This window comes from Triturus cristatus, chromosome 6 (genome assembly GCF_964204655.1).
Source record: "Triturus cristatus chromosome 6, aTriCri1.1, whole genome shotgun sequence".
NCBI lineage: Eukaryota > Metazoa > Chordata > Amphibia > Caudata > Salamandridae > Triturus > Triturus cristatus.
Window position 1 is genome coordinate 531,560,843 of NC_140589.1, and position 21,068 is coordinate 531,581,910.

At 44.3% G+C, this 21,068-nt stretch overlaps 1 protein-coding gene across 2 annotated transcripts in view; it reads left to right on the forward strand.

The window, feature by feature from the left end:
- Window positions 1-21,068, forward strand: part of SENP6 (SUMO specific peptidase 6) — a 755,486-nt gene that overhangs the window by 324,541 nt on the left and 409,877 nt on the right. For both annotated transcript variants that reach the window (XM_085610971.1, XM_085610972.1), the window contains one exon: window positions 7,426-7,589. In XM_085610971.1, the coding sequence (XP_085467097.1) occupies window positions 7,426-7,589 (164 nt within the window). The remainder of the gene's footprint in view (window positions 1-7,425; window positions 7,590-21,068) is intronic.

The window sequence follows — 21,068 nt, forward strand, 5'->3', positions numbered from 1 at the left end:
CTTCCTTTTCCTCAATGAGCTTCTCTGTTGCAACATTTCCGGAGGATGCCTTATATCTTTCAGGGTTCTCAGTATGAGAACTGTTTCTTGTACTATTCTTGTGTTTCTAGTGATCTTCAGCATTCATTGTTCTGTTTTTTCTCCATCATTCTATGTTTGGAGGTCCCTTTTTTCTAAATCTGTTTCTCTGGGTAGTTTTCTCAAGGATCGGTGGGTGCTCTTTATTCGTTGTGTATGTTTGCTGCAGTTGAGCAAACTGTGTTGCTCATTTCATTTGGGTTTTGAGCCTCGAATCTATGGACTATTGCCCTTGGTTTCTTTGCATCTCCCGATCTTAGGTTGCATCCCTCTTTTAGGGTTTGCCTATTTTACTGGTTCAATACCATGTTTCTCACAGTCTTTATAGCTTTCTACTCCCTACGGGCTTTCCATAGTTCTTCAGGGAGATCAGTCCTTTTGGTGAGAATCCTTGCTTCACCTATGTCTTTTTGGATAGTCTGGTCCCTTTTATCTTTCGGACCGGCTTTTCCTATTCGGAATCTTTTGTGCGGTCAGCTCGCAGTCCTTTCTCCAAGGATGATATTGTTTAACGTTCATCTGGTAGCGACCGGATCTAGCCACAGATTCCTTCATTGACCCATCCTTCCTCCCTGCTCTGCAAACTGAGGGCCCTGTTGTCTTCAGGATCCCCTCTTACTATAGTAATACAGTTCTTTCAACCTTTACTTGTCAGTACAAGATTTATTTTTGGCTCACTGTTTCCAAAGAGTGGCTTTGCGAAAATAGTGACAGAAGAAACTGACATCGCTTCGGGGGTGGGCTTATATGGACTCCGTAGATTTCATAGAACTTTTTAGGTTGAAATTTGCTAAGCAGCCACTTTTACTATGTCTTGAGTAGGATTTATGCATTTATTATTTTGTGTCAAATGCGCAGTTGGATTCGAGCAATGGTGAGAAATATTTGTACCTTTTTACTAATTCAAACTGGAGGGAAATGGTATATAGGAGTAAGTATGTTTTTCGGTCAAGCCTGGGCAGCTCATGCGGTGCTCTGCAAGGCTTACTGTATTCAGATAGGGACTTGAAGTTCCGCCCACTATCTGCCCATATTGTTCATTGGCCTGTGTCATTGTCCACTGTAAACTGTGGCTGTTCATTGGTCAATAGGCTTAGTACTCCCTCCTTAGTATCACCTTGTTCCATTTTGTAACCTCCCATGGCGACACCCCCTGTTACGTATGTTATTTGGTAGGCTTTAATTACAGCCTCCAAGCACTATTGTCTCAAATAGCTTTCTTCTGCCTGATGCAGGCAGGACATGCTGTCTCCTAACTCTTTTTCATTATTTTTATAGCAAGGGCATCGAACGCATTTGCAATGCAATAGGTCTCGCATTTGCGAGAGGTTAAGCTATTGGCATTGTAAATGACTTTTTTTTATTTATCCGTTTTAAAAACAACACACAAATAAAAGGCATTGTCATTTACAATGCCAGTAGCTCAAAATTTCGTAAATGCGAGACCTATTGCATTGCAAATGCTTTTTCAGCTAGTGTCTCTTACTTTTACAGCCTGTCGGGCTAGGGGTGGGTAGGTGGTGTGTGTGTGTCTTGTGTGTAGAGGAAAAAAGAACTTTTTTAATGGGGTCGGAGCAGGTCAATGATTGCTGCATATAAATACAGGCTTCTAAATTTATTTTAACCACTAATGATAAGATTGCTGTTCCCTTCCAGTACTTTGGAAAGACCTTCCAAGAGTATGGATGAAATAAAGTATAAAGCTAGAAGTTCAGTGCGCATTTCACATTCTTTTTATGTCTCGCCTGAGTCAGCGCGCATGCGCTGCAAGGCTTCTAGTAAGGACTTCCATCTGGCACATCTTTTCCTTGTGTTGTTTTTTTTTTATGGCCACACATTTGATTTGCCCATTTGTGTAAGGCTTCCACAAAAGAAAGCACGCAAATGGCCAAAGGCTCAGGTATGTCCCACCTTCTCTTTAAATGTTCCCTCCCATAGCCTATGGTTCTCGGGAACGAGCAGGGGCACACAGGCTGCCAGCTGCTCGCTCCCGAGCTCCCTAGGACTGCACTCCTCTCCTCCCACTCCATCAGACCATGCGGCGTCAAATTACACTTCTGCCACGGCTGCTGCTCGCTCCCGGTCTTGTTTCTAAAGTTACGGTACACACAGCTGCTGTTTTTGCGGCGTTGCTTAGATAAAAATAAACTTCAGCAGCAAGAATAATACAATAAACGTGCATTCACAAGAAGTATTTCACAGCCCAGTTGTATATTCCTTACCGGCATAATTTTGTTTCAATTATCTCACTGTGACTGCAGCAGCACTAGACTGCCTGTGCCCCCCCCCCCCCCGAAGTGCCTTTAAGATATGTCTGAGAGTTTGTTTTGAGCTGCTAATTTGCAGCCTGCGCTTTGCCGTGTTTGATCTTTCTTCATGGTCACCACACTCTCTTGGTTACTGTGGGCTAGACCGTCGCCATGAGTGCTTCTTACCCCTCCACTACTGCCCCCCCCCCCACACCCTGCCCCAACTCCAGCCGACTTCCAGAGCGCCTTAAGGCTTCTTTTCAAAGAGCCCTGACAACTCCATTGTGCACCCGTGACTGCAGGGAGCCGAGCGCTCCCAGCTTCAGAACACCTGCTCCAGGCTGCAAGGACCGGACCTCGTCCCGCCCAGGTGGCTCAGTAGGTGGCGCGCCTGCTGCGCGGATCTGTGTTTACCATGGAGCCTTGGGGAAGGGGCTGGGAGGGCGTTGGGCACAGCATACCCAGCAGTCACCTTTCCAATTGCCACTTCGCTTGAACTCGTATTGTTACATTATTTAATAAAAACCCTGTTATCTAAGCACTAAGTGCCAATTCGATTTGAGGCGTTTCCAGCATGTATGAAGATTATTTCAAACACTAGGATTTAATTTCAGAAAAGGAGCGCAGGCCTGTGAAATCTCCTCATTTCCAGGCATCATTTCCCTCATAAACTTTCCTTTCTTACTGGGTGTTACAGCTAAAAACAGAGGCTGTGAACAGAATAAAAAGTTGTTTTTTATGGTACACATACCTAAATGTCATAGATCTAATTTTATTATTAAAAGTGCTTGCTGTACTATCTTGTGCATATTTTCATATTTGCAAACACGCACACATACAGTCTGAGTCCATAAATTGCGCAATAGTAATATCTATCATTCACAGCACTTGGAAAAAGAAGAGGCACACAAAGTGCTATATAAAACAAGTTAAGTGGTTGTTGTTTGTATTATTAGATATCATTGCCAGCACAGTACACTTGAGAGGTACAGGTAACGTGAGCTGTACCATATTCTAGGTAATGTACCCTTGACAGTCCAGAGACTCGGCGCGCCCTGGCCCGAAGCTGCCCCTGGCCGTTCTTCCAAAACGGACTCTAAGAAGTGCCCCTGAGCGGAGATCAACCGGGCTCTGACACTCCCTGGCTCCCCTCACACTACATTGACTAACAGCCTTCGTCCAGCACAGCCACTGGGCCAGAGCTCCCTCCAGCCTACTCAGGGGTGGCAGGCACGGTCCCCCGTCAGACTAGGAGGAAGGCTGCACAGCACAGTCACAAATAAAATTTGCCTTTTTAGGTCGAGCCGAGCGCAGCGCGAATGCGCTGCACTATAGGACGCTTCTTCATTCAGGTTAGGCAAAGATTCGACAGGAAGCGACAATTGCCTAAATATAGCACAGGAGATTTACTTTCGCACGGCCTTGGCATCGGCAGGAAGTAGCAAACATAAGACAACACAGGGCTCTGTGCCGCCACAGACTGCCCCTTGTGTGCACATAATTACAAGCCACATAATTACACTCTACTCAATGCAACAAATACACGCCACATAATACCACTCAGTGCCACATAATTATACACCACATAATTAGACTCTACTCAATGCAACATGAATACACTCAACATAATACCACTCCGTGCCACATAATTATACACCACATAATTACACTCTACTCAATGCAACATGAATACACTCCACATAACTCAGTGCCACATAATTATATGCTACAAAATTACACTGCAATCAATGCAACATACACTCCAAATACCACTCAATGCCACATAATTACAGTCTACTGAATGCAACATACACTCCACGTACCACTCAGTGTCACATGAATACACACCACGTATTTACACTCTACTCAATGCAACATAAATGCACTCCAAATAATACCACTCAGTACCAAGTAATTAGACCTCACATAATTACACTCTATTCAATGCAACGTAAATACACTCCACATACTACTCAGTACCACATAATTACACATCACATAATTACACTATTCAATGCAACATAAATACACTCCACATAATACCACTCAGTACCACATGATTACACACCACATAATTACACTCTACTCAATGCAACATGAATACACTCCACCTACCACTTAGTACCACATAATTACACTCTACTCAATGCAACGTAAATACACTCCACATAATACCACTCAGTGCCACATAATAACACGCCACATATTTACACTACTCAATGCAACATAAATACACTCCACATAATACCACTCAGTGCCACATAATTATATGCTCCATCTTTACACTGCACTCAATGCAACGTAAATTCCACATAATACCACTCAGTACTGCATAATCGCATGTCACAATTACACTATTCAATGCAACATAAATACACTCCACATAATACCACTCAGTGCCACATAATTACACACCACGTAATTACACTACTCTATGCAACATAAATACGCTCCACCTAATACCACTCAGTACCACATAATTACGTGTCACATAATTACTCTCTATTCAATGCAACATAAATACACTCCACATAATACCACTGTGCCACATAATTACAGGCCACATAATTACACTACTCAATGCAACATAAATACACTCCACAAAATACCACTTAGTGCGAAATAGTTACAGCCACTTAATTACTCTACTCAGTGCTACATAAATACACTCCACATACCACTCAGTACCCCATAATAACACGCCACATAATTACTCGCCGCAGCATAAATACTCCACCTACCACTTAGTACCACATAATTACACTCTACTCAATGCAACGTAAATACACTCCACATAATACCACTCAGTGCCACATAATTATATGCTACATATTTACACTGCACTCAATGCAACGTAAATTCCACAAAATACCACTCAGTACTGCATAATCGCATGTCACAATTACACTATTCAATGCAACATAAATACACTCCACATAATACCACTCAGTGCCACATAATTACTCACCACATAATTACACTACTCAATGCAACATAAATACACTCCACATAATACCACTCAGTGCCACATAATTACACGCCACATAAATGCACTCTACTCAATGCAACAAGTTGGCAGCAGTGCAAGTACAAAACCAGCATTGGCATAGCCAATAGGTCTCGCCTTTGGGACCGTATAAGTGTTTAGCCATGCAACAGTTGATGTGGTTGCACCAAGGATATTATGCTGCATAACTAAATACTTATAAGGTCCCAAAGGCGAGACCTATTGGCTATGCCAATGATTTTCACTGCTCACAGCCCCTGAACTGGTGAGTAGAGACCTTGCTTCTGTTATATTCGTACAGCTCCTCCAGTGGTGAACAAAGAGACTGTCCTTTTGTTGGATGCTCACAGCCCTTGCACTAGGGAGTAGAGAGACCTTGCATTTGTTGGATACTAACAGCCCGTGCAGTTGTGAACAGGGAGAACATGCTTTTGTTGGAGGCTCGTAAGTATAGAGACCTTGCTTCTGTTATATTCGTACAGCTCCTCCAGTACTGAACAGAGACCTTAGTTTTGTTGGATGCTCACAGTCCTTGCACTAGTGAGTAGAGACTTTGCGTCCTGTTATATTCATACTGCACCCCAGCAGTGAGCAGAGACCATGCTTTTGTTGGACCCTCACCACCCTTGCACTATCGAGTAGAGAGCTCTTGCGGTTGTTACCTGTGCACAACCCCTTCAGTGTGTTTGTTGGATACTAGCATCCCCTGCAATAGTAAGCAGAGAGACCTTGCACCTGTTATATTCGCACAACTCCCCCACGAGTGAACAAAGAGACTGTGCTTTCGTTGGATGCTCACAGTCCTTGCACTAGTGAGTAGAGAAACTTTGCTTCTGTTATATTTGTAGAGCTCCTCCAGTAATTAGCAGAGAGACCATGCTTTTGTTGGATGCTGACAGTCCTTGCTCTAGTGAGTAGAGTGACCGTACGTTTGTTAAATGCTCACAGTTCCTGCACTATTGATTAGGGAAGCTGTGAATTTGTTACAGTTCCTGCTCTTTTAAATTGAGATACATGTGTGTATAATAGATAGGCCATTTACATAGCGCGTATATATATATATCACATAACACACATACGTCTCTACATTCGCGTGTATCCACGCTCGTCTCTGTGTATTTTATTGTCGAAGACTAGAAATGAGGTGACAGAACTGATGCAGGGTCAGTTAACAAGATGGAGCATGAAACTGAAGAGGGAAGGCGGCCTTGTGGATGGCGGGATAGACAAGTGGTCAGGGGAAGGAATGAAGGGGCGAGTGTGGGAGAAACAGTACGGGAGGAAGGGTAGAGATCAGACCACAAGAAAAAGCAAAAGGCAGAGGAGAGAAAGTGAACGAGGTTGAGAAGGAAAGGAGGGAGGGGCAGCAATTGGACAAAAGGAAAAAAGCTTCCTTCAGATTCTAAAGGAAAAAGAAAGTAAATGATAAATAGAGGCAAAATAATTAAAGACAATGACACTGATGGGAAAACAGGTTGAAAGAAGGAAGAAAAATAATTGGGTGAGAAATTAAGAAAAAAGACAAACGAAAGACGGAGCGATGAAATCGTGCACGAATGTTAAAAATAGAAAGCGTGAGCAGAAGCTTAAGGAGATGGTATCTTCTGGCTGGACTCTAGCAGTCATTCATTTTCATTTCTAAACCTTTACCAAGAAAGAAAGGGGCATAGCCGTGCTCTGAGATAGGGAGAAGAGACCAAGAAAAAAAAAACAGGCCCGGGAGAGGTGCTCAGTTTCAAGCACTGCACTTGTGGCGCGCCTCTGCTCGAGACCTAAAAACAAAGACATTTTTTATGTTAAAATCTTTTTTTTATCAGGTTGTTCAGTTGTATATTATTATAAAAGTGACAAAAATGCTTAACACTTTTTATTATAACTTTTCAACATGATGCACAGCAGCCACAATGCTCTCATAGCCAAAAGTTCTGGCTAAACACATAAGGTCCCAAAGGCGAGACCTATTGGCTATGCCAATGCTTGTTTAACATGTTTTATGCATGTTCGTTTGTAGATTTGAATTTCATTACTGTGCTGAATGCGTTCGACTCCATGCAGTATCTCCCTGTTAAGTTGATTGTGCCCTTTTCACAGAAAATGTATTGGACAGCAAAGAGGAACCTGATATTGAATCAGGATTTGAAATTAGGAGGAAAGTCCAGCAAAAAAATCGCAGCGATCGTTACTCAACTGATATGCTTCATTCTCCTGCTATGAAAACATGCCCAAACCGTTTGGGTATGGGTCAGAAAAAACATGTAAGTTTTCATGGTTTTGGTCTTTTTCATTTTCTTTATTTCATAGTAATATATTTGCTACTCATTTTAACTGTGTGCCACTGTTGGTTCTTAAGGTAATTTTGGAGCCTGCCATTTTATAATTTAATGGAAAGCTGTCCTCCCTTCTATTTACTTGAAAGATTACGATTGGTAAATATATGCTTGTCTGAGTAATGTGGATGTGTGTGTATATGTGCATGTATTATACGCTTATGACGCTGGTGCCATCAAACTGGTTGCGTAGCCTGTAAATCTGCCATTCAAAAGATTTTTTTTTTAAAGTCACTCCTCCGTGCTAGTTTTGGTATTCATTCAGGATACCAAAGACTGTGCGTTTCAGCAATTGCAAGTCCAATTCCCTCTTTGAAATAAATAGTGTGTGAAAATAAGTAAATCCTAACAATGGAAAAAATACTCAATAGCAACACTGACAAAAATAATGAAATTGGGTGTGCGTACTCAAAGGGAATCATCAGAATAAATAACTACAATAATGTGATTTCCTTATTTCAATGAAGGAATATTTTCAGGAACCCAATAATTGTATTGGAACCATTACAGTGTAAAGACTTAAGGCAACACAAATAATATAATCCCACAACAGTGGCACCTAAATTACTAAGAGGAAGGAGAAAGAACCAACAGATACTGTTTTTATCAAAGAAGTACAACATTTATTTTTATTAATGATGTAAAAAGTAATAATATAGCCCATTCATACTATCCAATTCTATGTCAGGAACGGAGGCGAGGATTTTGCCTCTTTTCTTTAATGCTGCAGCCAGATAAGTGCCTTGTTTTCTCCTTTCCTCATAATTGGTAGATAGGAATGTTTTTTCATGCTTAATGTGTAAAATTGTGCTGTTGTTGACTTTTCCTGAACGCGCTTCGCTTATGCGCTGAACATTGGTTATCCAGTCAGCTTTTGCTGTATTGTGCAGTTCCGTTTAAGTGCGTTCGTTTTCAAAGCTTTGATGATTACATTTTCGGTCAGCAAATGACGCTTTTCTCTCGTGTGCGTTAGCGAGGGAACCGCTACTCGGTTTTCACTCGCCCGGCCCTGGGAGCGTCAGAATGCCTAACGGCCATGGATTGTGCTGCTCAGGCTCGCGGTGCTCCTCCTGCCACTAGAGGGCGCCTGGTGCGCGGCTCATCGACTAAACGTCTCTCGGTATTCCGGTCATTCCTCGCGTGTTTTCTCAGCCGGAGACGTTTCGCCGAGGAGCCTTGCCTGCCGGTCTACACCATTAGGCAGTGTCTTTCTCTGCGGTTTTTTCAAATCGCTTGGGGGGGTCTGTAATATTTAGGCCTGCATACACGCTCCTGCAGGGAGTCAGTATTGGGACTCACATACTACTAGGCAGGTTGCCCTTCGACTTACCATTGCACCAGGGCTGTTGGTCCCGGGGGTTTATTCCCTTCCTACAAGCGAGCACTGCCTGCACTTGATTTAGGCTGACACCCAGCCCTCCCTTGATAGAGGTTACCCTCTTCTGGCCCCACTCACCTGCTTGACGCTCCTTTGCTGTCCACAAATTGAGACGTACGACGAGGAAGCTTATCAGCAGGACGATCAGTGGGAGGAGGACCCCCTCACTGCCCTTCAGTGGGATGAGGACTTTTACGATGCTGTGGACGATTCTATCCACAAGGCGGTAGAGCAGGCCATGGGGCCCTTGGAGGATCGCCTGTCCCGCAGAATAGAACAGGCTTGTGCGACATTAGCCAAGGTGCAGACCCTTCCTCCTTCCTCGCCCTGTACCGGTGGTACCCCCGCTGACACTCAGCCCCCACCCCCTAAACGCCCTAGGTATGCTGGGGTGGACATGGATGCTTTTGCCCGCCTTAAGCAGGCGTTCTTAGCGAGCAATCCCACAGGGATGCAGCAGACGATGAGGCAGGCCCGTCCCGTCCCTGGCATCCGTCCCGTCCAGACCCGACCCCCGAGGCACAAAATCTTTGCGCTGATATGCTAGACCCCGACGATATCCTACACCCCCGTTCCTCGGACTGGGCCCCCTCGGGGAAAGTTGCCCAGTACGTCGCCAGCAGAATCCGCCGGCCGTTAGAGGCCACAGCCAGAAGCTGTCTCAGGGCGGAATGCCCCCGGCCTTCGCTGGAGGGGAAGGTGGCTGCTACCCCAGAGAAAGATCCCCGCATGGCGGCGTTCCTGCAAAAGTTTGTCAAGGACCCCAAGCGGGGTATTGACAGGTCCCGGCGTGCTTGTCAGGACAAGCTTCTTGACGTCCTTGGGCCCGCCACAAAGATTCTCGATATGGCTGAGGAGGCCAAACTATCAGGCTCTCTGATTTCTCCCGATGCCCTCTCTGCTTGGGCCCAGCATGTGGTGGTCTTCGTAGGGAACGCCAACTGCGCGCTCTCTACGGAGAGACGCCGGAGGACCCCAAACTCGGTGAACTGGCTGATTCCGAGGCGGGCTCCGTAGCCCAGGGAGGTCTTTTTGGAGAGCCCTTTATCAAAGAACTGGGCAAATTTGTTAATACCTTTACCTCTTTAGACAGGGCCCAGACTTCCATCAGGAAAGTTTTCTGCCCCTGTGTGTTCCGGGGGGCTGGACGAGGCAGGGGCCGCTCGTCCAGCCGTCATAATCAGGGCAGAGAGCAAGGCTCCGGTAATGGCAACTACCAAGATCAAGCCAGATTCGGGAACTTCTATCCGACCAGAGTTCGCCGAGGGAAAACAGTGGCGAACGGGGCAGTGGAGCCTCCAACTCGTCCGGTGAGTGTTCTCCATTCTAAAAGTGGGGGGCCGTCTGGCGCATTTTTTCCAGGCCTGGACTTCTGTCACGGGGGACGCATGGGTGCTTCAAATGATCCGACGGTTTCACACAGAATTCCACGCACGTGGAGCCTAGTATGAATGGTCTATGTTATTACTTTTTACATCATTAATAAAAATACATTTTGTACTTCTTTGATAAAAACCGTATCTGTTGGTTCTTTCTCCTTCGTCTTAGTTATTTAAGTGACATTGTTGTGTGATTATATTATTTGTGTTGCCTTAAGTCTTTACATTGATTTATTGATCCCTGCCTTTAGGAACTCTTATCCCAGTACCAAGGGGCCTCTTTCTGTACATTATATTGGTACCATTACAGTACACAAGTGTACCAACTTCACTAATTATTGATATAAAGCGAAGCAGAAGTATACTAGTTGCATAATTCACTCATCTTGGTTAATTACATACAGATCATATCAAACAAATCTCTGAAATTATAAAGCAATATATGCAATTTCATTCATGATCCAGAGGATTCCAGATTGCATCCAACAGTCCTTCAATTTTTTTTTACTATCAATCCTATATATCTGGGTAAACTCTTGGAAAAATGTATACACATCCAACTTGGCAACCACGTCGACCAATTCAACTTGCTAAACCAATACCAATCCGGTGATCGTGCGGGGCACAGTATTGAGTAGGCTATGAACCACATAGTGGATGATGCACTAAGAATCCTAGACCAAAATGAAGCCTGTCTTTTAATCCTGCTTGTTCCATCTTTAGCATTCAACACCATCAAACATGACAATCTTCTGGACCTCCTGAAATATAGAATGGGCCTATCAGGATCTGTACTAAATTGGTTCACCTCTTTCCACCAAAATAGATCCCAAAGATTCAAAGTCAATCAATCTATATCTAAGTCCATCCCAGTCACTTTAGGAGTTCCGCAGGGCTCCTCCCTCTCACCCACTCTTTTTAACCTATTCATGGAACCTCTTACCAAAATTCTCAGCCAGTCCAACATCCACTATGACAAGTATGCAGACAATACACAACTGTACCTAAAGGTCTCTTCTCTGTTGGACATCAGATCTCTCAATTTAACTCCACAAAAAACACAGATTTGGCTTTCTGAAAACTCCTTGAAACTAAACACCCTCAAGACCGAATTCCTTCTAATCGCTCCCCCGCCAACCAACCAACCACCATAGAGGAATGGCTTAAACAACTTACAGCACTCAACTGCCAGCCTCAAGTTATTGACTCAGCGAGATCAAAAGGAATAACAGTTGACAGGAATCTAAACATGCAGAAACATATCAGTGCTGCAACAAAAGGAGCAAACATACAGATGAACATTATGAGCAAATTGAAACCCTTCCTTCCCGCTAATGACTTCAAATTAGCAGTACAAGCTATAGTAATCCCAGACTAGATTATAGGAGTGCAACTCTATGCGGTCTTCCAAGATCTACAATGACCCCCCTAAGAGCCTCCCTCAATTCAGTGGCCATGCTCATCATGGGTACTAAAAGAAACTGCCACATTTCCCCTGACCTTAAAGCTCTGAACTGGCTACCATTCGAAGCAAGAATTCAACTGAAAATCGTTTGCATGACTCACAAAGCCCTTCACCACAATATCCCGAGATATTTTGCCCAGAAACTGGAGCTTCATGTGGTGCCAGATCCTCCAGAAGTTCCAGCACTCTTCTTCTGAAACCACAATGATTTTCCACTAAGAAAATATACAACCGGGCCTCCTCTGGAATCGCCCCAAGGATCTGGAATGCACTGCCACCAGAAACTAGACTGAACCCCTCTACTGCCTCTTTCAAGAAAGAAGTAAAGTCTCTACTCATGAGTAAACTTACATGAACAAAGAATTTAACCCACATAACGGATGTTGTCCTACTTTGTTTTAGATGACTTGGTATTTTTTTACTTTGTGCATACGCCTCTATAACTATAGCAGAACATAATTATGGCATACATTGTACGTTTGTTTCCCCCTGTAAAGCGCTCGGATACCCGCAAGGGTCATCTTCGCACTATATAAAACCTTCAACAACAAAAAAAAATCCATCTATATAATCAAACTCTTGAATGGAGTTTGCTTCATAGTCAATAGCACTATTGAGCATGAATATTTAATAAGGTTACCATCTTATAGTGAACAGCAACATCCTTTAATTCATCCATATATGTATCCTTTTCGACTCCAAATGATAAATGATGTCCAGAATTCAAAAAAGGGTCACGAACATCAGACTGTCGTCATAAGGGTATATAATTAGAGTTCATGCGCGGATTCTTATAAGCCTAATTGTTCATCTCCATAATATGGTATTTTTTTGTACCTTTGTTAGAACGGGCCGTGAGGAAGTTTCAGAGAGAACCTCATCCATACCGGGGTCCCACATCCTTTCCCCTGCTTTGATGGTGATGGGGCCTCTGGGAGCAGCACTCGACTGATTTCCCCAAGGGGACCTTGTCTGGGTGTTTTTTTTTTTAAATCAGACCGCATGGCTGCCCATGCCCTCAGGTCATCTTCCAAATTTTTCATCTTACAGACATGTTTCGTACCTTCTCAGCAGTTGCTCACCCGGAAACATCCCTAAGCCAGTCCGAGTGCCTCGGGGCATCCAATCCCAGCTATTTTATAGCTATGTGGTGTTTTGCCAACAGTAAGCTATGTAAAATTCACTTTCTGTGGAGTTTATGATTAGGAGAGGGGATCCTACTTCGTGAGATGTATATTCAAACCAGTCGCTCTAATAATGTCCCCCAGTACCGTTTGTCAGCAGGGTGTCAGTGCTGTACTGGACCACACCATGTGACTAAAGTCCGTCTCCAATCCCACACACCCTGGGCAACTATCATTATGGGTATTGTATATTGTGTGTAGCGTTTTGGAAGAAAGGTAAGTTTGGTGCACATAATTATATTGTAATAAATAAAATCTGACATTGGAACTAACCATCCTCACTCCCTCATGCGCCCGTATTATACATTCTTTTGTGGTCTTGGGGTCCTCTAGTACACCCTCCCATTTGGTCTGGACTCTGAGCATCGCAGTCCATATGTCAACTTGGTGGGCCATGTATATATTAGAAATCAGTCTGCGTTACCTTGCCATGTTCAGCAGAGTCCTCAGGGGGGTTGAAAGGCTGTGGTGCGTCTGAAATAGTAAGCCAAGGGTCTCGGGCAGTTGCCGAGATGTTTTCGTATTGCAGGATATAGGTCCTCTAGTGTGTTACAGCATCCGTCTCTCCATTTCTGCTTTCACGTAGTGTAGGAAGCTGGCAAAGTAAGGTATAGTGTGCACAATGTCCAGTGGATCGCCAGAGGTATAGCATAGGCTAAAGTAGATAATACCTTACTCTCTTTTGTGGTAGTGTGGTTGAGCAACCAGGCTTATCAGAGGGTTGTGTTAAGCATTTGTTGTACACACGCAGGGAAGAAATGATGTCACACACTGACTGAATCCAGATCAATTGTTTTTATACAAAGTTGTTACTTGATTTTATTTCTAGAGCCAAGATTTACTCAGTAGCAGGTAAGTGATATTTTTAATACAAAATTTTGCAAGAAACAGTGTGTACTGGTTTTGTAGAAGCATACAAGTTACTTTTCAGTATGAAAAATGGGTTGTAAGCTCTTTAGAATACTTGATTACGTTAGAATACTGTCTAGTTACTTTGTAGTTACTTTTCAAGTTTGGGGAGAAAGAAACTACTGACCCAGTCTAAACATCACAGTACATCAGAAAGCTGGTTAACTCTTTTGAAGACTAAGTTACTTTGTTGCAGTACAAGACAGGTTCAAAAATTAGAACCTATTTAAGAGAACAACCAACCATACATTCCTCTCGAGAAAAATAAAGTTTTAGGTTTGCAGGTAAGTAAGCGGTTTTCATAACTGAGTTTTGGTGGGAGCAGAACCAAGGTTCAAGGCATATGAGCTGTAGATCATATGCTATGCAAAGATCTCCATCTAGTGTTGGGTCCGGATGTTTGCCCTTTGTTTTTGTTGTAAGAAGTCTTTCCAGTCACGAGGTAGATGACTCCTCCTTTCGGTGATAGTGCGCACGGGCATCGACTCCATCCTTAGATTGTATTTTTCCGCCCATGGGTTGTGTATTGCTGCACCCCGGTTCAACACAGTTTCTCGGACCCCTTCGACATGCAGTCCACTACCCTCGACTGTATTGTTATCGATAGCAGTTCCCTATTTGTCGCGTATCGTCTCAACTCGAAAAAACTAAGATCGGAAAACTCGTGGCAGGCCATCAGGACTATCCGCGCAAACCACACTAGCAGTCGATGGAACGGACTCCCTTCAAGTTATGTCCCAGGTGTCATGCTAAATTTCCATGCACCGACTTGCAAGAAGTGTGCAACCTCTGCTTGTCCCCGGACCACGACGAGAAAGACTGCGACGCGTGTCGATCGTTTCGATTGAAGGAGGCACTTTGTGACCGTCGGGCTCGATGTCACGAGATGCAACAACAAAGCGGCTCCGCACCAGACATCTTCGGCGCAGATTCCGACACAAAACATCAAGCTCAAGGAGCTGGAGAGGAAGAACGTATCTCCCTGTTCGAAGTAGACTCGACATGGAAGAAGAGGAGCAGGTTACTCCGGGTCAATGTACCGTGAGTAAAGATACTGAGCAGACCACATCAACCCACGAGTGGGAACTAAATCAAACAGAAGTGCAAAACATTTTCAGCAAATGGGGGACACCACAAATAGACCCATTTACAACACCCCACAATGCAAAATGCCAAAACTTTGCATCCAGGCGACCTTGCAGTCAGTCCCTAGGGAATGTGCTATGGATAGACTGTTCGGGGATATTTGCTTACGCTTTTCCTCCAATACCGTTACTGAACAAGGTGATCAGCGAATACAGGATCAGCAAAATGACAATGATTCTCATCGCACCACAGTGGGCCAGACAAACTTGGTTCTCAGAAATAATGGAGATGTCTCCAGGACAATGCACAAACTTCCAAAAAAGAAGGATTTGCGAATAATGCAAAACGGGAAAGTACTTGAACCAGAGAGCTTAGGCCTAGCAGCATGGCTGCTGAGGACTAAGAATTCGCACATCTCAAATTACCAGAAAGCACAATAGCTAGAAAACCAACAACAAGAAAATGTTATGTAACTAAATGGAAAAGATATACACAATGGTGCTTTAAACATCTTTCAAAGAAAATTGCAAAAGAAAGAACTGTGCTAAAGTACTTGACACATTTACTACAAAGTAAATTTTGCTATACATCACTAAAAGTACACTTAGCAGCAATTGTAGCCTATACAAGAGGCGAAACCACGAAAAGTTTCTTCACTTCACATGTAGTCAAAAGGTTCCTAGAAGGGGCAAAAAGAATTGCACCTTCAAAAATGGTGCCAGCACCAACATGGAACCTGAACATTGTTCTAGCACAGATGATGAAAGCACTGTTCGAACCACTACACAAAGCAACACCACAAATGCTTTTTAGTGGCAATAACATCCCTACGTAGATTGGCGAACTGCAGGCACTAACACTACAGGAACCTTACTTCCAAATATATAGTAACAGGGTTGTCTGAGGACAGATCCTCAATTCATACTAAAGGTGGTATCAAAATTCCACATAAATCAGAGTATACAAATGTCAAGTTTCTTTCAAAATCCAAAGACCAAAGCAGAAAAAGCTTTGCACACACAAGCAAGCCTGGCTGAAGACGGCTGAAATGCCAGAAACCGGTCAAGCCGGGAGGTAACTTTTAAAATTGTTGTTCTATTTGATCTGCATCATTATTTTAACCGTATTTTAACCGCATTTTGCCATAATTCCCACCCGTCTCACCTGTGTGTGTCTCGTTGCCGTTGTCACTGCCACCGCCCGAACCCGTCGCATCTTAGCGGGCAGAGGACCCGGTAGCCAGCAGCGGGGCCGCCATATTGGGTGGAGGTGTTGTTCAGCGCTCCAGGCACCGCGAGCCAGGGGAGATAAATCACAGATGACAGCGCAAGCGCGCAGCATACCTTGTACTCCTGAGGCGGAAGCCGGGAGGTAACTTTTAAAATTGTTGCTCTATTTGATCTGCATCATTATTTTAACCGTATTTTAACTGCATTTTGCCATAATTCCCACCCGTCTCACCTGTGTGTGTCTCGTTGCCGTTGTCACTGCCACCGTCCGGACCCGTCGCATCTTAGCGGGCGGAGGACCCGGTAGCCAGCAGCGGGGCCGCCATATTGGGTGGGGGTGTTGTTCAGCGCTCCAGGCACTGCGAGCCAGGGGAGATAAATCATGGATGACAGCGCAAGCGCGCAGCGGGCGCGCCGGCAGCGCGCCAAAGGCAAGCCCGTCTGCGCCCGTCCGCGGCCGTACGGGACCAGGGCCCGGGCTCTCTGCCCATATCTACTCGTATACCTCCAACGATTTACATGCTCTCCATCATAACTGGCCCGCTACCCCTCGTCTACAACGAAAGCTCTCCTCCTGCGGGATTCTATCCCCCTGTCACACTCTGCCAGTACTCCCCCGTCCATTGCATAGAGAATGCCTTCCTGTCCCTTCGACAGTCACTCCCAATCCCTCCCACCCCTCCAAACGGGCACTGAAGTTCTATTATCTTAATACGCGGACTTTACCTAAACATCAATTAGAAATCTTTTACCTTCTTGATTCTGAAAAACCCGATGTACTTCTCCTTTCTGAAACCTGGCTTACGGATGACTCTCTACCGGACATCCTAGCCGCTATCCCCACGGGGTATTACATACTACAGACCAATAGATCTTCTGGGCAACCTGGAGGTGGTGTGGCTGCAATCATCCATCACCAGGTACAGTTTACCGCCTTAACTGTTACCAGCATTCCCTCTGTCGAGAGTCTTGTCATTAAACTCGAGTCCCTCTCATCTGTGCTCTGTTCTACCGGCCTCCCCTTTCCATGCCCTCTTTTCCTCAGTTAGTGGGGGATTTAATTTCCCAACTAATTATAAACAATTACTATTTAATGATGATCGGTGATTTCAATTATTGGCCCTCCGACCCCAAAGAAACACCCAATTCCTGAGAATTTACAGATCTCCTCTCGGGTCTCAACTGTACCCAGCATGTCTGCACTGCCACTCACACCAAAGGGCATCTCCTGGACCAGCTTTGGACAGCCAATCTGTCCATCTCTTCCTTATCCATTTCTCCATGTTCTTGGTCCGATCACTATTCTATTCAATTCTCTCTGAACCTGCCCCGGCCAGCAAAACCCTTAATACTGGATAAACTCTTAACCAGGAACTAGAACCGGGCCAACAAAGACGAGTTCTGCTCCTTACTCTCTACGTCTTTACCCATAGAAGCTGACTGTCTCAATGCTCGAGCAACTGCGATCAACAACTGGCTATGTTCAGCCAGTAATATTGTTGCCCCCTGTAAACTCTCCATTAGCAGGCGGCCTCATGACGCCCAGCGGTGGTTCACAGAGGACCTCAGAAAAAAAAACTTCTCCTCAGACAAGCAGAACGATGTTGGAGACGAAATTATTCTACAGACACAAAAGACATCTTCACTAGGCTCCTAACTGAATATAAAAAATCCATTGTCGTGGCTAAATCCTCATATTTAACTTCAAAAATTACGAGTTCGACCACCAAAACCAAAGACATCTTCTCGATCGTAAATGAATTATCTCTGCCTGATAGAGTAACTGTCAAACCCGTACCCACCCAAACACATTTGTGACGCCCTTAACAATTTCTTCATCCAGAACATTTCCACTATCAAAAAGAGCATTCCTCCGGTCCCCATCACTTCAGGTTTGGGGACCTCGCCTAAGAACACACAAGTATTAGACCAACTACCTTTGATTTCCAAAGAAGAATTTTTCACACTTTTAAAAAAGGTCAGCTCCGGTTCTCCCTTATATCCCTGCCCTCCCCTCATTCTCCAAGAAGCTTTTTTCTCTTGCCCCGATCCCCCGCTCGCACTTCTTAATAATTCATTAAAAACAGGCGTGGTTCCAGTTTCCTTCAAAGTGGCAGAGGTCATTCCTATTTTGAAGAAACCCCACGCTGACCCCACCAACCTCACTAATTATCGCCCTATTTCCCTCCTTCCTTACCTGAGCAAGATGTTGGAAGCCCATGTTATGCAATGCCTTGGCTCCTTTATCGAACTCTCGTCCTTCCTTGACCCCCAACAGGCGGGTTTTAGGCCTGCACACTCTACTGAGTTGGTCATACTGGCTGTTATGAATGAGCTCCGAAAGGGAGCCGATAACAATCTCTCCCAAGCCCTCGTCCTTCTGGACCTCTCCGCCGCCTTTGACACGGTCGATCATAAACTTTTTAATCGACTGTGTCAGGGACGCTGGCGTTCATGGCACGGCCTTAAAATGGATCTCCTCTTTTTTGGAGAGCCGTTCGCCTTGATACCTTTTCTGCCAAAAGGACCACTCTAACTTGTGGTGTACCTCTGGGGTCTTCTCTTTCCCCTCTCCTGTTCAACCTTTACATGGTTCCCTTAATTCATTCCCTCCGCAATTTTGAGGTAGCATGCTTCAATTATGCGGATGACCTCCAACTTGTGTTTAACATGAATTCTTCCCCCACCTCTGTTTCTAGCTTTCAGGCCACTCTATGCTTCATCAGGGATTGGATAAACGCGAGCCAACTCAAGCTCAATCCAGATAAGACTGAGCTGGTTTTGAGCGGTACTTCCAATCCGTGGAACAATAATTTCTGGCCCCCCACATTAGGCAACCCCCCTTTACCTACCAAGTCGGTTAAAAGCCTTGGAGTAGTAATCAGTAATGACTTGTCCATGAAGCCTCAGATCGGTGCAGTTACATCTTCATGCTTTTTCCATCTTCGCAGAATTCGCAAGATCTCTTACCATCGAGGCCCTCACGGTGGTTCTCATGGTCTTAGTCATTTCTCGGTTAGATTATGCCAACTCTCTCTACGTTGGTATTCCTGTCTATCAACTCCATCGCCTTCAACTGGTCCAAAATCAGGCTGCACGGCTTATTTTCCACCAACCACGTAATCAACACGTTTGCCCTCTGTTGCAACGCCTCCATTGGCTTCCTGTAGCCAAGCGCAGTCTGTTCAAACTGGGCTGTACTATTTTCAAAGCCCTAGCTGGTCTGGGACCGGCTTTCATCTCTTCCTTAATCTCTCGCTACATTCCGACTCGTGCTCTTCGCTCGTCTCATGCTAACTTTCTCACCACCCCTCGCTTTAACCGGAAAAAACATGGCGGACTTAGCTTTTTCTTTTTGGCACCTCAAATGTGGAATTCCCTCCCTCTGGAACTTAGACTTGAAACATCTTTTGCACACTTCAGATCCCTCCTGAAAACTCTTTTATTCACGCAAGCTTACCTATAACCTCCTGATCTAGTACATCATTGCTGTAGCGCCAAGAAACCGCTGGGTGTACGTGCGCTTTATAAATAAATTTAACATAACATAACACACTTGACGCAAGAAGAGCGGTCATGTACTCCATTGAAAGAACTAAGGAATACAGGAAAACAAAACAGTTATTTGTATCTTTTGCAAACAGTTTTCTGGGAAGACCAGTAACCAAAAATACTATTGCAAGATGTATAGCACAAGCCATACAATTATGCCCCAGGCAAGCTGGACAACCCTTACAAGGTGCTCCGCGGGCACACAACAAGAAAGAAAGGAGCAACTATTGCATTTCTAGCTAACACTCCAATTCAAGACATCTGCATGGCTGCAACATGGTCTTCAGTACATACATTCACAAAGCATTACTGTGTGAACATTCAAATGAACAAATAAGCACTAGTAGGACAAAAGGTCTTGCAACATCTATTCACAAACCAAAGTTCATCTTCCACCCAGCACCACAAGACTAGCAAACTGCTACAAAGTCTATGCACAGCATATGAATCCAGAAAAGATTCATGCTGCAAAACTAAGTTTTTTTACCTGTCGGTGTAGTTTTGCAGCTTGAAGAATTTTCTGGATTCACTTGTGAACCCACCCTCCTCTCCCAAGAAAGTTGATAATAGGAGGCAAGAGAAAAAGAAAAAAGTCTGAAGATGGCGACCAAAGGTGGGAGCTTCCGGAGGAAGCCCGTTGACGTCACAGAGGGACACCAAATGGTGGTACGTCGAAGCCCACCACCAACAACAACAAAAAAAATACGGAAAATACTACAATTCCGGACCCAACCACTAGATAGCGGAATAATGCACAGCATGTGAATCCAGAAAATTCTTCAAGCTGCAAAACTACACCGACAGGTAAGAAACAATTCGTTTTCAATGCAGGTTGAACAATACAAGCAAGCTGAATAAAAATGTCTTTGTTACAGGTTTGTAAATCTTTTCATGACAGTGGAAATTACTATTAGATTACTTTTGATTACTTTTCACATTACTTTATGGATTACTTTTTCTACTCAGTGTGATATGCCTAGATATCACACTCTTACATTTCCTAGAGAAAAGGTAATAAAGCAGTATTTAGTGATTTGCAGTTTTTCAAGTTCTCATACAAAACCAACTCCACACAACAATTTTCAAGGAAAAACAGTCAATGTATTCCTAAGGAGAAAATGTGGTTATTGGTTAACAGGTAAGTACTTGGTTGTGGGAGTTGTTGTTCTCTGGTTAGAACCAGGGTCAAGAATGCACTCCTGAAAAACTCTCAGCAGCACTAGGA